This window comes from Vidua macroura, chromosome 8 (genome assembly GCF_024509145.1).
Source record: "Vidua macroura isolate BioBank_ID:100142 chromosome 8, ASM2450914v1, whole genome shotgun sequence".
NCBI lineage: Eukaryota > Metazoa > Chordata > Aves > Passeriformes > Viduidae > Vidua > Vidua macroura.
In genome coordinates this window covers 9,814,011-9,829,321 of record NC_071578.1, presented here as the reverse complement: position 1 = coordinate 9,829,321, position 15,311 = coordinate 9,814,011, and the positions used below count along the sequence as shown (strand labels likewise).

At 50.9% G+C, this 15,311-nt stretch overlaps 1 protein-coding gene across 1 annotated transcript; it reads left to right on the top strand.

Moving 5' to 3' along the window:
• The first annotated feature begins 11,150 nt into the window (after positions 1-11,150).
• On the top strand, positions 11,151-14,238 carry ADRA2A (adrenoceptor alpha 2A). The gene has a single exon (XM_053984391.1). It carries the CDS (start codon positions 11,248-11,250, stop codon positions 12,580-12,582), a length of 1,335 nt encoding a protein of 444 aa, XP_053840366.1. The 5' UTR covers positions 11,151-11,247; the 3' UTR covers positions 12,583-14,238.
• The last annotated feature ends 1,073 nt before the right edge of the window (positions 14,239-15,311 follow it).

Genomic DNA, 15,311 nt, shown 5'->3' with positions numbered 1-15,311 from the left:
TTGTTAAGACTCATAATGAATCCTTAATTTGCTGTAGTTTGGTGCTTGGCTTTGCTTGGTCTGGTAGTAGCTGCTTTGCATTTTGTCCTGCATTATTATAGCTGTACTGCCTGAAGTGATTTCCAAACTTCATGTGGTCAGTTTTAATGGAAATACATTTTTTCATTGAAAATCTTAAGATGTTTGAAAACAGCCATGGTGAAGACAGTGCAGTAAAACTCTCTGTATGACCCAAGGTTTTTGGAAGCCTTTCATCTCTTTTGGTCCTTGCCAAGTAATGTTAACTGAGTGGGAAGTTATAACTAACTTAGAATTATCTATCCTTGCCAGAGCAGCAGTGGGCAAGAAATTTAACTAGGTATAGAGCTTCTGGTCAGTGAGGCAGCTCTGATTTCAGGCTTTTTAATCATCTCCAAGCCAAGCACTTCTTTTTAGGCCTGCCAGGCATTTCCAGCCTCCCAAAAAGCCGCATCAGACGGTGCCATGTGGTTCTGATGTGGGGGACCAGGAGAGAGTCCCAGCAGCACCAGGGAGTCAGAGGTTTGCCTGGAAAGACTGAAAAGCACTGGAGGCAATTCCCTAAGAGCAAATTGAGCCAAGTTGAGAGTGGGTGGTGCCCTGCCAGCCTCTCCTGATTGATGTTATTGGTAGCCCAGGCTGCAGCTCCAGGCGCAGCCAGGCAGGCAGGAGAGCATAGCCAAGATTCTTGGGTCTGTGGCTCCACCAGATGGAGGGTCCTGAGGCCAGGCCACTGCTTTTTCTTTTGAAAGAAAAAAAGAAACTTTTAAAGAAGAAGCTTTTGAAAGCTGGGGAAGGTTGATATCACTTTAAAACAGAACTGTATCTGGATGTAGTAGAATCGCCCATGAGAAGGAGGGGCTTCTCTAGCACTGCTTCTTTTTCCCCTGTGAGCTCTTCAACTCCTATCAGCTCTGATTTCAGCCTCTCCACTTGAGCTCTTACCTGCCAACTCTCTTGCTTCAGATTTCACTCTTTGGCCAGCAGCCAGGTATCTCACCCCCATGCCTTCCACACTGTGCTGAGCTGAAGTAAGTGGAGGAAGGCAGGGAGAGCAAAAGGATGGTGTAGGACCAGTGACTTCTGCCCCATGTACCTGTTGGTGCAGCCAGTTCTTCTGAACTTTCTTCGTATTGGTTATGAGCCCCTTTTCTCCAGTTCTATTGCAGAATGAAAGCACCAAGAGAAAAACAGGATTTGGGAACAGATGGCTGGGAGAGGAAAATAAAAAAGATGGAGCAGCTGCACACGACACAGCTGTGCATTGCTGTACAGCTTCTCTGTTGGCTCCTTGGACTCAGCCAGGTTTTCCCATTGTATCTCAGAGTCCCTGTAAGGGGATTGATGTCTGAGTACTTGTCAGATAAAAGATTTGGCTTGGGGTACATGTCAAGATTCAGAAAGGAATGAATTTTGATTAAATAGCAATTCTGTGACCAATCTGTGCTCCAAACCATTTAGGAATGAGGATGGATGGTTTAATTTTTGAAGTGACACAAAATGCTTAACAGTCCGGTAAAGAGTTCTGAAATATGTGTAATGCTTAATAATATTCATCACTTCTGCTTTATGAAAACCCACATGCTTCCACAGTTAAATTGTTAGTGAAATATTAATAAGAAAATGACATTCTCATTTCATACAGACATGTAATTCCCCAGAAACATTTAAAAATTTACATTTTAAAAATATATTTGTTAAAGTTGCCACAATTGCTTTTTACCATTTTTCTTTTGCTCTGCTTAAGGAAAACTGAAATTGGATTGTAGTGAGGAATCAATGGTGATCTTCATTCAGTGACTTCAACTCCAGAGGACTTTGCTGGCCTGGCAAGGTGTCTCAGTGCTTAGGGACACAGGGAACCCTCCTAGGAAGGATGTGAGCCTGGTGGCTGGGTGAGTGGATCAGAAGGGCTCCTCAACAAAGTGGTGTTGAGGTGCTGTCAGTTAAAGCCAGTTGCATTAGCAGTGAGCTGCCTTTCTGAAGATTTGGGGAATATTTTTAGCCTAGCTAGAATGAAAGGGTGATGAGATTTCAGTTGTGCTGTTTTCCTGTGTGAGTCTGAGGGCACTGGTACTACACCTCTGGAAGTGCTTGGATGCTGTATAGCAATTTCCACTTTGTGGTTGCTGCCCAGCAAATGGCTTGGCCTCAACAAGTGGAAAGGAGTTCAGGGTGGGTTCAGTGCTCCCTGTCTGGGGAGCTCCAGTGTTTCTCATGGATTGCTTTGCCTCTCGCTCCTCCTGCCCTTGCATTTTGCTGGCTCTGACAAGCTGAACAGCAGAATGTACATGAAGTAGCAGAGATTGCTCCTTTCCCTTCCCTCAGAGTGCAAAGACAAAGTTGTGGCAGAAGAATCTGCCATTGTACTGTTCAGGGTTGAAAATGACTTCTCAGGGAAAAAAAAGTAAGAGTTTGCAGCAGCAGAGATTAAAGCTTACTGACATGTGCTCGATTTTCTGTTACACTTCAGGGAATGACATGGATTATTTTGCTCTTGAATTTTGTATGGCAGGAATTTCCCTTGGTACCTAGGATGCTTCCAGAGAAAAGGAATATCTGAGTTGAAAAAGTGCAAGGGGAGATACAGTGCTTCACTCAGCCTTTTTTCTCTGAGTGCTTTGTCCTCATTACACATTACCACCCTTGATTCCCAGATAGGATAAATGTTTCCTGGGGAGAGAGCCAGTTTGTATTGCTGAAAAGCAACTGACAGTGCTGAATAGGCAAATATATCAAAAGCTGGTGTTTAAACTTAATTTGAGCCTCTCAGGGAAAAAACAAGTTGTACCTTGCTATCTGTAATATCCCTATGCAATATTCCTGTGACTGTGCCTTGCAATCTGCAATATCCCTGTGCAATCTGCATGGGGTAATTGTCTTGTAGGCAGTGTGGGAATGAGTGCAGTAATGATGATGGATGCAGAATCTGCAAACCACTGTGAGGATGGAAACTGTCCCTGGAGAAAAGAACCCTTCATCCTCTGCCCACCAGATGAAGATCGTTTCGCTCTGGTTTTGGCTCGCCTGGCTATTACCACTCAGGCCAGGAAGGTGTGGGACCATGGACCAGCTGGAGTTCAAATGTGGGGCAGCACTTGGCCCTGCTCTGGGGGCTGAACCCGCTGTGACCTCCCCATTCTGGGTAGTCTCCCTGCAGGCAGGTGCCCTCTCCTTCCCTCTCATGGAGCAGATTGTGTGCAAGCATTCCTGCCATGCCCAAGTGGGTGGATTGTGGCCGGGATGTGGAAAGGAGGCCTGGCCTTGGTGGAACTCTTCCCCCTTGGCATGGCCTGATGGCAAAGGGACAGCACAGGGAGAAAGCAGCTCTGGAAAGCTGATGAAGGCAAGTTCTCCCCAGCACACCAGGTACTTTTAACATCCAGCTGAGTCCACAGTGAAGGTTCTTCCTTGGAGGTACGTGTCCCTTTCCACCTTTTTTCCTCTACTCACTGCACCCCTCGTTAACAACTCAACTGAGGTGGGGAAGGAAGAGTCTCAACTTGGAAGTGCTCTGCTCACCATGACATCTTTTCCTGGGGGCTTGGCTCAGCCTGTGCTGGGTTTGATTGCCAGGAGACCTGGGTTTGCCCTGCTTTCTATGCTTACTGTCCCCTTGGGAGCTGGGGCCCTTGTGAGGAGAGGCTGGGGCAGGAGAGGGGGTGGAAGAACTCCTGCCGAGGGGAGAAATTACAGGAGTTTGTGGGCTACAGCCAGCATGGGGACAGTGGGGACACAGCAGCATGGGATGGGCCATGATCCATCTGGGAGGGGAGTCAGCCTGTGCAGAGGAGTCTTTGTACAGGGCTGTGATTTAGGACTGGGGCACTTGCAGGGCTCTGGGTGCTGCCTATGTCCTCCTCTGTGTCCCCAGCTGAGGCAGCTGATCTAAGCGGGAGGAGCTGGTGCAAAGCACAGTCTCCTTCCAGAGCTGCTGCAGTTCCTGGATGGCTCCTCAGTGTTATTGGCTTTTGCCACTAGATGGTGAGGTAAGGAATGAGGGAGAACACAGGAAGTCTCGCTGTGTTCCCCGGCGGCCTCCCTCCCTGTGAAACCAGGCTGACGTGCTCTGCTTTCTGGGAACCTGGCAATTTCAGGCAATTATTCCCTGGACATTTTATATGGCTCAGCCTTCAAGAACTGCTGCTGCCACCCTGACTCTTTGATGTTTTTAATTCCAGTGCTGCCACCCTGCACTGATGTAGACATGGCAAGCTGTGTTAGACACAGATGGCAAACCTGCCTGATGCAGGGATGTTCAGAAAGCTGACTCCTGCTGTAGCAATTTACTTTGGTCCATTTTTGAAGAGTGTGTATGATCTGCTTCCCTTTCCCACGAGGACCTGAACCTGCTGCGAGACCCACACCTTGGCAGGTGGGAATTGCAATCCCTGCATGGCTGCTCTCTGTTGTACCATCTCTTTTCAGAGCAGTTTGCTTCACTGGAAGCTTTGCTCTGGCTGTGCCAGAGGAGTCTGGGGATGGGTGATGGACCGGAGAGTTACAGCTCACCCGGGGCACCACTGCCTTCGCAAGAGGGATTGAATGAATGCTGATGACGGCAGCCCCTGCCCCAGAGGTAGCGAAGTAGATCGTGGAGAACAGCGAGAGAAAGGGCAGGTGCACACATTTGGGCACGGGAGAGTGGAACTTGAAGGAATGAGTTACTCCTCAGCTGAGTAACTGAATGCCAGCGTGTCCCAGCTGGGAAATCAAATGCTTTAAAGGGATGCAGTCTCAATTTTGTCTTAAACACAGGCTGACTCTGCTCGTGAAGGAGAGCTTGTTGAACTGCAGAAACTTTATTGCTTCCATTTAGGAAAGGTTATAAGGTGCCCAACCTTTCTGATCTCTGAACACTGGCCTGGGTGCCACTCTGCATGCCCAGGATGACTTGCTTTTCATAGAATCATAGAATGGTCTGGGTTGGAAGGCATTTTAAAGGTCATCTATCCAATCCAACTCCCCTGCAATGAGCAGGGACATCTTCAACTAGATCAGGTTGCTCAGTGCCCCAACCAACCTGACCATGAACACTTTTAGGAATGGGGCATCTACCACCTCTTGGGGCGAGCTGTTGCAGTGCAGGCTTGGAGAGGCATTCCCTTTGTGACTGGCTGTGACACTGACCTGCTTGCCCTGGTTCCAGGAGTGTGGCAGTGCTTCTGGCTTGGTTATTTCTTGCTGGGCATTGCTGCTTAGGGGAGTCTTTGCATGGGAGCAGATCAGGGAGTGCCCACAGGAGCAAGGTGTTTGTGGGCAACCTCCAGGCAGGAGTGGGGCCAGATGTTGGGGGAGTATCACCTACCCTTGGTCTGGCCAGGGCTGGAAGGTTTTGGCTGTGTTTCCACTGTGTTTTGGCAATGTGGTCCTTAGGTATGGAAAAGCCCACTGTAGTCTGGTACAGGGTTTTATGAGAGGCAATGACTCAGTCCCGTCATAGTGGGCAGTGTGGAAGGTCCCTGTATTATATTAGGAATGGTCCATAGACAGTTTGGTTTATTTTTCACTCTGTTTTCACAGTTCTTGGCTAATTTCAGTGGGATCTATCTTGTGAGCTGGCACGCTGGGAAGCCTGGGGAGGTGAATGGAGCTGCTCCCCAGCACTGAGGGATGGCCCCCTGGTGTTTAGTTCTGGCCATGTTGCAGGATGCAGTGAGGAAGGAGAAGTCCCAAACAGAGAACTGAATAAAGAAAACAACACTTCATAAAAACACACTCACCTTATGCTTGGCACAGAGGTCTGTGTGTGTGTGTGTATTTGTGGGTGTTGCAGAGAGAAAATGCACATTTCACTCTCCCTTCTCCCATAGGCATTGAAGTGCCTGAGGGACACAAGCCAGTAACATGCAGACAGCCAGGGAGGTTTCTTGTGCAGCGCTCCTCCTGCAGTGAGCCTTTTATGTTCCAGGCCACCGTGACACCAGGCAGAAGCAAGAGGGAAAATACTGAGCAAATAAACCAGAGGCTTGCATGAGCACAATCCCCACGTCAGCCTCACCCCTGACTCTGCCACGCTATAATCTGTAGCATGGAAATGTTTCTCTTGGCTGTTGGTTTAGGGCTGTGCAATCAAATCTGGTAGTTAAAATCCTGCTGAACAGGGCAGGCAACCCGAACAGCAGAGGAAAGGCAAGCAGAGATTTCAAGCTGTTTGCAAAAAAACCACCTGAGGAGCAGGTGGTCACACAGCATCCATCTTGTGCTGTTTTGAGCCAGCTGTCTAGAGATGGGGGAAGTGAAGAACTGCCACTGTAGGTAATATTCAGTGTGTCTCCTTTCCTTCCCCTCTGAACATCTGATACCATGGCAGCATCCCTGCTCACAAGGGGATTAGGTGCTAGCACAGACCACTGCTGCAGCTATCCATTTCCTACTGATTTATTCAAATAACTTGGAAAAATACATCCAGCAGCTGAGTTCAGAAAAATTCTGTTGAAAAACATGCCTGGCTTTTCAGGAGCTATTGCTGTGAGATCTGTGAAAAGAGCAAACTCCAAACTCTCATGTACAGCAGGGGTGGGGAATGGAAGGGCTGTGGGTCTGAATGTGTGTAGGAAGATATGTGCCTGGAGTTTCAAAGCAGCTGGAGGGGTGGCCACACTAGACAGTTTTTAAATTTAATTTAGAAATAGAAGGAAAATAGGAATCACAACATTTGAAACATCTGCCTGCAAATGGAAAGTGTGCTTGCAGTGTTACTTTGCAGTGGCAACATCGTAAAGCCAAGTTTGCCTGCAGAATGTCTGTGCCTTTTTCCTGATAGCTCCTATGCTGTTTCTCCTCCTGGACTTAACACAGTAAAAGGGAAAACCATATTTTTGTGTGACTTGGGTGCATCTCTGCTGGCTTGTCCTAGACCTGCAGGAAAACTGACCAAACTGAAGCTGCTGTGAAGGGCTACTCAGTCATTAGAGGGGGTCACGAGCCATGGGATTTCAGTGCCTTACTCCCAAAGGAATGGTAGTAAGGCAAATCCTCCTGAAAGACACCCTGCTTTGATATATTCAGATAAACCCAGCAGCATGATCAAAATACACAGCTACAACAAGGGCTTCCTGCCATGGATATGCAAATATTGAGATCAGTGCAAATCACAGAGCTCATGCAAAGCAAACTGTGACTGCTGTTTACCTCCAGGTGCACAGCACCCACAGCTACAAGGCTTCCCTCTTTTATGCTTGTGTCAAGTTGCTCTTGAAAGCTTCTGCTGAGCAATAATTTCTGCACCTTGTTCCAATGGTTGCCCCTTTCATGTGGTCCCCCCAGGAGTCTGTGCTGCCATGCCTTGACATAGTCTTAGGTTTGTCCAGTTTCTTAGGCCTGAACCAGACTGTCTAAAAAGCAAGCCTTGGTCCTTCACCGACCTTTTTAAAATTTCCCCTGCCAGAATCTCACTGCTCTTCTGGAAATAAACAATTCCTGGGGCTGCTTGCTCAAAACACACATTTTACAGCCTTATTACCATAGCGATCCTTCCCAGAGAGTCTCTCTCCATGCGTGGTTTGCTTCGTGCTGTGAGCAACTCCCAGACCACATGAACGTTTCTCAGCTCCTTCTCCCCGAGAGGCGACAGGGGAGGGTGGTCCCGGTTCCCCGCAACGGAGACGATGCTGGAAGCGATGCTGGAGTCGAGGAGTGGAAGAGATGTATAAACATGGAGGCAGCATGCCTAATTAATGACCTGAAACAGCTGTAAAGGTCAGTTTGTTTGCGGGGGCCGCGCTCGAGGCACGCATGCTGAATGCGAACTTGGCCGCCGTGCCTCGGAAAGGGCACTGCCACCCTCCCGGGATGGCAGCTGGTGGAGGGGGAGCCATCACAGGAGGTTTGACAGCCTTCAGCTTCACTCATTAGTGTGCACCCAGGCCATCCCCCCTTGTCTGGCGAGCCTGATTCCTTGTTGGGTTCTGCTGAGAAACCAGGCTGCTTTCTGGGGGAAGGGCAGGCTCCTGCAGGTCTTTGGTGTGGGATGCTGCAGAGAACAGGCTGTTTTCTGGGCTGCCTTGTCAGGCACTTGTTGACTGAGTTTGATCTGCAGAGTCTTATTACTCATATTAACGCTGTCAGCAGCACGCATGCAAAAATTGAGCGTCTGCATGCAAACGTCAGGGAATTGATATAAAAATGTTCTTTGCTAGCTGTTCTTTGTCCCTGTGGAACTTTTCTCTACAGTGTTCCAGAGGCTAAAAATTCAAGTTTCTTGCCTAATCCCAGGACTCTGGGAGTTAAGGCTTTATGAATATTACAAATTATCATCAAGCATGGTATAGGCTTGTAAAGACAGCCGTCCTGTAGGACAAGGTGTGCCATGGGTTGTCATGTGAGATCTTCAGGGTACTTGCCACCCCTTGCAATTTCTGACCAGCCTTCATCTCAACACTTGGGCAGAGCCATGAGGTAACCTGCAGAGAAAATCAAAGGGAGACAGCATTACTGAGTCACTTTGCAGACAGTGCTGAGCACTTTTGATGTCAATAAAATCACAGAGATGTCACAAGCACAACAATGGTGGCAATGAGAGGAAAGTGCCTTTGATAAGGCAGGTTTTCTCCCTCTCTGAGATGAGCACAATGCCATCCCAGCTGTTCCCCTCTTGCAGAGAGCTCTCTTTCTAGTGGTGTTTCTGGGACAAACCCTTTTCTTCAGGCCTTTGGCCTCGTGTTCCCCTCGAGCTCTTTGTACCCGGCAAACTGAACTGATCAAAGCTGCTTTTGCCATGCAGTGGATCAGGAGCAACATTGTGGCTGTGTTTAGCTTCAGGCAGACTAAGGGTGTCTAGCTACAAAAAGAGACAGAAAATCAAGGCAGCTGGTCATGGTTTGTCATTTAAATTGGCAGTCTTCTGTGTTGGGGAATGCAGAGAACATGGGGGGAAGGCAGAGTGTTTCCAGAAAGGCACCATTTGCCTGAGCAAAGCATCTCAGACAGTCCCTGGTGGCCTTAGTGAAGGTGAACTGTTGGAATGGGATCAAACTGATCACAGAAGGGGTTGATCACGCAGGCAGGGCACAGCCTGCACCCTTCCCCGTCTGGGTCCTTCCACCCAGGCAGTGATCAAGGAGGCTTCTGCCAAGAGTGTTGAAGACTCCTTATCCTAGGAAGACCCTCTGCCAGACAGAGCAAGGCATCTACAGAACACAGCAGTCCCCTGCAAACTGCAGAAGGCAGGAGGTGTTTGCAAAGTCCAGCATATCCTTGACCTCTCACCTGGCCTTGCCATAGACTTAGGTGACTTAGTCCTCTCATCCTTGCTGTGAAATCTGTTTGTATGTTAACTTCACTCTCAGAGATCTTTTCTGTGGGAATGCCAGTCATCTTGGGTTCAATTTACAAGTTGTAAGTTACTCTCTGAATTTTGCCCTTTTCTTAGACACACCAGTGCAGTGGGCCCTGCACTCACTTGCTCAGGCAATGGGTTCCCCCTCTTTTTCCGTCACTCAGCCCTGTGCCAGTCCCAGAGGCTGTGTTCTCTGGCTCCCAGACCCTGTCTCTCCCATTCCTGTTCCCTCTCTTGGGCGTCACTGCTCCTGGGCCTGGCTTATAACACAGTGTGTGGCACAGGGACAAAGATGACAGGCCTTCCTCCCTGAAGGCTTTCCTCTTGCAGAGGAAATCGGCTCATTGGCTCGAGCATTCAGCACAGCGATTGAGAGCAGCCTGAATCTGGAGCATCAAGTGAGCATCACTAGAACCATCTGAAAACGAGAGGAAAGAGGCCGCGAGTGAGGGATCGGGGCTGGAGGCCATGTGCTCTGCAGGTGAGTGATCTGTACGTGCTGGGAGCTGGCAGCGTCGGGGCTGGGTGGAATACCTGGAGCGTCACTATTGTTCCTTTGCTGTTACAGAGCTTCCACGCTGCTGCTGCTGCAGCCACGGAGGCGGGTGATGCCAGCCCCGGTGCTGTCGGGGAGCACCTGGGGAGGCTTTCCAGGTGTGGGGCACCCTGCGAGGCAGCTACCTGCCCAGGCCTGCTGCCCCTGGGGGACTGCCAGGAGCGAGCGTGCTGAGCCTGTGCTGTGGCGTGGGGCCGCCGTGGGTGCCCGTGCAGCGGGGCTGAGCCGGGCTGGGGTCGGTGCGGCAGCGCGGGGCTGCCCCATCCCCGGCTGCCCTGCCACCCCGTCCTCCCCTCGGCCGTCGGGGGATGCCGCCTCGGGGGACGCCGTTCGGCCCGGCGGGTGCAGTGAGGCGCCGCGGCCGCCAGGTGCCACTGCCCCCCCGCGCTGCCCGGGCCGCCACCCGCGCCGCCGGCAGCGCCCGCTCCGCGGGGACCCTCCGTGCGCGGAGTCCCTCCAGCCCGCGGGGTCCCCCGCGCTCGGGGCCGGCAGCTCAGCCCTCCCTGGCTGACACGCGGGGCCGTGGGGAAAGCGCTGCCCTCGGGGCTCCCAGCAAGCACGGCCGCACACCCGGCAGCCGGAGCGGAGCCCGTCCGTTCCCCGGCGCACACGCGGAACGGGGCGGCAGCTTTCACTCCCTGCGTCCCGGCTTCGTGCACCCCCGGCCGGCCCGCGGAGCCCGTGCAGCGGCCGCATGGTTATCGCCTCCAGCCGCCCGTCGCACGCCCATCCCCGGGGACAGTGGGGCCCGCTCCGCGGGGCCGCTCCTCTCTCCGGGCAGAGCGGAGAGTCGGGCTGGGCCAGACCGTGGGATGGGGACAGCGTGACAGTGGGTGCGGGTGTGCGCGCGGAGGTGCCGGGGAGCGAGCGGGTGTGCAAATACAGGCAGTGCGAGCGGGTGCGGTGTGTGCGCGGAGCGGGCGTGAGAGCTGAGCGAGGGCCGTGTGCGGGGGACGCGAGTGTCCGTGTGGGTGCAGGGTGCGCGGTGTGCGAGTCGGGCTGCGTGTGTCCGCGTGTGTCTGCCAGTCCATGTGTGTCTCTGTCTGTGTCTGTGTGTGCGTGTGCGCGCACCGGGGGCAGCTCCCCACGTGGGGCTGACGCGGCAGCCCCGGCCCGATCCGGGGCTATAAAGCTGCTCGGCGGCGAGCGAGGCAGAGCAGCCGCGGCCGGCTGCAGCTCCAGCCTCGGCCCCGCTCCGCCCGCCCCGCCGCGCTCGGAGGTCCCGGCGGCAGCGCCCAGCATGCGCCGTGCCCGCCCGCAGCCCCCCGGCCCCCGGCGCGCCGCTCTGCCCCGGCCGGCGGCACAGTAGGACGCGGAGGAGCCGTGCGCGGAGCCGGGCGCGGCGCGGGTGGAGCCGGGGCGAAGGACGGGGGTGTCCGCGCAGCCGGGGTTGATGTTTAACCTGGAGCGCCCGTTCACGGAGAGGGGCCACTTCTTCTCCTCCATGGAGTACCAGCGGCAGCTGGAGGAGGAGGAGGGCTACCCCCCTCCCGGCACTAATGGGACCTTCAACGACAGCGGGGCCGGCCAGGGCTGGGGCACGCCGTACCCTCTGCACACCACCATCACTCTCATCAGCCTGGCCAGCTTGCTCATGCTGTTCACCGTCTTTGGCAACGTCCTGGTCATCATCGCTGTCTTCACCAGCCGGGCGCTCAAAGCCCCCCAGAACCTCTTCCTGGTCTCCTTAGCCTCAGCTGACATCCTGGTGGCCACACTGGTCATCCCCTTCTCGCTGGCAAATGAGGTGATGGGGTACTGGTACTTCGGTAAAGTCTGGTGTGAGATCTACCTGGCCTTGGATGTGCTGTTCTGCACCTCCTCCATTGTGCACCTCTGTGCCATCAGCCTGGACCGGTACTGGTCCATCACACAAGCCATCGAGTACAACCTCAAGCGTACCCCGCGACGCATCAAGTGCATCATCTTCATCGTCTGGGTCATCTCGGCTGTCATTTCCTTCCCACCGCTCATCTCCATCGAGAAGAAGAGTGGGCAGCAGGCTGACCAGGGGGTGGCAGAGTGCAAGATCAACGATGAGAAGTGGTACATCATCTCTTCTAGCATTGGCTCCTTCTTTGCCCCCTGCCTCATCATGATCCTGGTCTACATGCGTATCTACCAGATAGCCAAGAGCAGAACCAGGGTCCCGCCGAACAAGCGGGCAGAGCGCCCCGAGAAGAAGCAGAATGGCTTGACTGACAAGGAGGACCTGCCAGCCACGGCACAGCTCAACGGGGAGAAGGCAGCAGGAGGCAGTGGCGGGCAAGAAGGAGAGGTCAATGGCATAGACATGGAGGAGACCTCTTCCTCTGAGCACCAAGAGAACAACCAGTGTAAGAAGTCAGAGAGACCATCGAGAGGAAAGACCAAGACTAAGCTGAGCCAAATTAAGCCCGGGGACAGTTTGCCCAGGAAGACAGAGGAGGAGAGGAACACCAAAGGGTCCCGCTGGAGAGGCAGGCAGAACCGGGAGAAGCGCTTCACCTTTGTGCTTGCAGTGGTGATCGGGGTCTTTGTCATCTGCTGGTTCCCCTTCTTCTTCACCTACACGCTGATGGCCGTCTGCGAGAGCTGCTCTGTGCCCGACACCCTCTTCAAGTTCTTCTTCTGGTTTGGTTACTGCAATAGCTCCTTGAACCCTGTCATCTATACCATTTTCAACCATGACTTCAGACGGGCTTTCAAAAGGATCCTCTGCAGGATAGAGAGGAAAAGGAATGTCTGAAGGATCCTTTGCTACCGGCAGGACTAACCAAGACTTTGTAGGAGTGTGAAGTATGTCTCTCTTGGGCTGTGCTTGCATGGGATGTTTTCCTTCAGCTCGTGAGCAGGAAGCCTTTAAAACCTGAGATGAGCCTGTGGGAACATTGAGGAGCAGCAGGCAAGTGGAGGTCTGAGCCGTGGCATTCAGCTTGCCAGGGGAGGATGGCCTTTGACTTGCTTGGTTTATTTTGTTAGGTTTTTTCTTTTTTTCTTTTGCCAGAATCTCTCAGTGGATATTCTCATGACTGCTCAGTTTGACTCTTTAAAGACAAACATCGTGCAGCTCTGCGAGATGAGCAACAAAGAGGGAGTATGCCACACCAGAGGTGTTGGCTTTTTTATTTTGTTGTGTCTTTTTCCCCCCCTGTTGTATATGTAATGAATTTTGACCCCCTTGTAAAATACAGTATTGTATTCTTGAATTTGAATGTCTTAATTTTTGTAAGGCAAGCAGCTTTGAAACTGTGAATGCTTTAATTATCTTTGGTACTTTAAAAGTCTTTCTTTTCCTAGAACAACTAGAGCCATCCCCCTACCTGACAGTTTGATAATATTACCAAAATTCCCAAAGTCCTGTCTTTTTTTTTTTTTTTTTTTGGCTTTAAAGCTTAGGACCACAGACCTCACCAGACTGGCTATTTTTGTTGCTATTTTTTTAATGTCATACCTGTTTCTGTTTAATTTCTGTGTTGCCTGTGACGCAACACAGCTGAGATGGCAACTGCCATTACTTGTGAGAGCAAAGCCCGACGGAGCAGTGGCTTTGCTGTGCAGGCAGGGATGTCCCAGGCAACAGAGACTGTCTCGCTTGCAACGTGAGCCTTGGGACCCTGCCAAGCTCCCCACAAGTTAATCTTGTTTGATATTATACCACTCTGCAGCACTGAAATGTATTCGATGCTCACTTACTTCCTCCACCTCAACTGTAAATAAGTCACGTTTCAAAGCAAACAGCAGGGCTCTGCCTATCATGTTATCTCATCTGTGCTGATTTGTGATGGTTTAACTCCTGCAGGATTTCCTGCAGAGACAAAGGGGTTTCTACACAGTGGCCATTTGTCTTTCTCAATTAAGAGAGAGTTCAGTTTTTAACCTGCCAGTCTCATCTTTCCTAGGAAATAGGGAAGCATCCCTCTTTCAGTCTTATACAAGGCAAAACTCTGAAATGGGAAACTCAACTTCCAGTTTCTCCATTGTTTTATAGTGTAATTAAGCTTTTCTTTTTATTTTTTTTAATCCAAGTGTAAATATTGTGAGATTGGAGCAGGAGAGAGAGTTAATATTGCTTTTACACTCTTTCCTGAAGTGGCTTTCAGCTCTTTGTGCTAAAAAAATAAAATCCAAAACAAAAATGGACAGAACAAATCTAACATCCTTGTGCCATGAATAAGTTTCTGGAAAACATTTATAGGAAAAACTTTTGATTTAACACAATAAATAAATGAATCTGCAAGTCTTTTAATGTTAGGAAATCAGCTTTATCAAATGCTGACAAGTCACAGAAATGGTTTGGAGAAAGCAAAGTTTGTATACGTTGAATGTATAAATGAATTTGCCTTCTCTGGAGTTGTATGGTACACAGAAAGAGACTTTAAAAATACATTTTTACTTTTGGGAAGTGTTTTGTTGATTTTGCTCTCTCTTTTGACTTTCTAATTAACTCCAAGTGTCCCCAGATGCATCCTGGGACTTGGAGAGCAGTGTTTACATTCACTTGCATTTTCAGAACTGAATCCTCAAGAGGTGAGGAAAGCAAATAAACTGTGCTTTAATGTAAAAAAAAACAAAACAAAACAATACCAAACCACAAGCAGAAGTTGCTATAATGGATGATTATTTTTATTAAATAAAAGAGCGTTTACAGATCAAGTATGAAAATCCTCTGAATAATGTTAGCTGTTTTATTTTGTTGTATTTTATTTTCTGAACTGTTCACCGATCTGCCGGTTGCTTTGGTCTTGCCGTTTTTTGAAGAACACACTGGGAAAAAGCATTCGTGTTGTCTGAAAGGGATTGTCAGCCCAGGTAGGAACAATGGCTCTGTTCATTATGCAGTGGCATAATAACAAATGAGTCCTTGATATTTCTTGGGTATTTCCACCCCCCCCCCCCCCCCCGCCTTTGTGCCACAGGAAAGGCATTCATGTGTTTGTTAAAGAAAAGAGCGTAGGGTTTGAGGGTGTGATTTGCACCCTGGGAGTGCAGCCTGGCACTACTGCTGGGGATGCCTGCCTGGCATGGCATCTGCAGCTATTGTGAGGGTTTTTAATAATGAGTTTGCAAATGGGATTAGAAACAATTAGGCTGGAAGGCAATGTTTTGTGATAAATGCAGGAGTGTCCACCTGAGTGGGCCTTTGTTTCCAGCCCCCAGGAGTTAGACTTGCCCTTCCACCAGTGCTGCCAAGACCCTCCCTGAAGGAGGTGATGGGGGAACGTTCTCCCACTGAATGTGGAACTGCTTCTGGTCAGAAAATAAATGACCAGAGCCCCGGGCGGGAGCTGCTGGTCCAGTGGCCCCACTCTGCCAGTGCCCCAGGGTTGCAGTTAGAGATGCTTGGCACAGTGGCGGGGGCCAGAGTGTGCAGGCAGCATCACTGCTGGGTGTAGGGCACCTGATGGTGGCCCAGAGGTGAATATCTGGGTCACCTCATGGTGGCCTTTGCAGGTCAGGGGAACTTGGTTTGGGTAC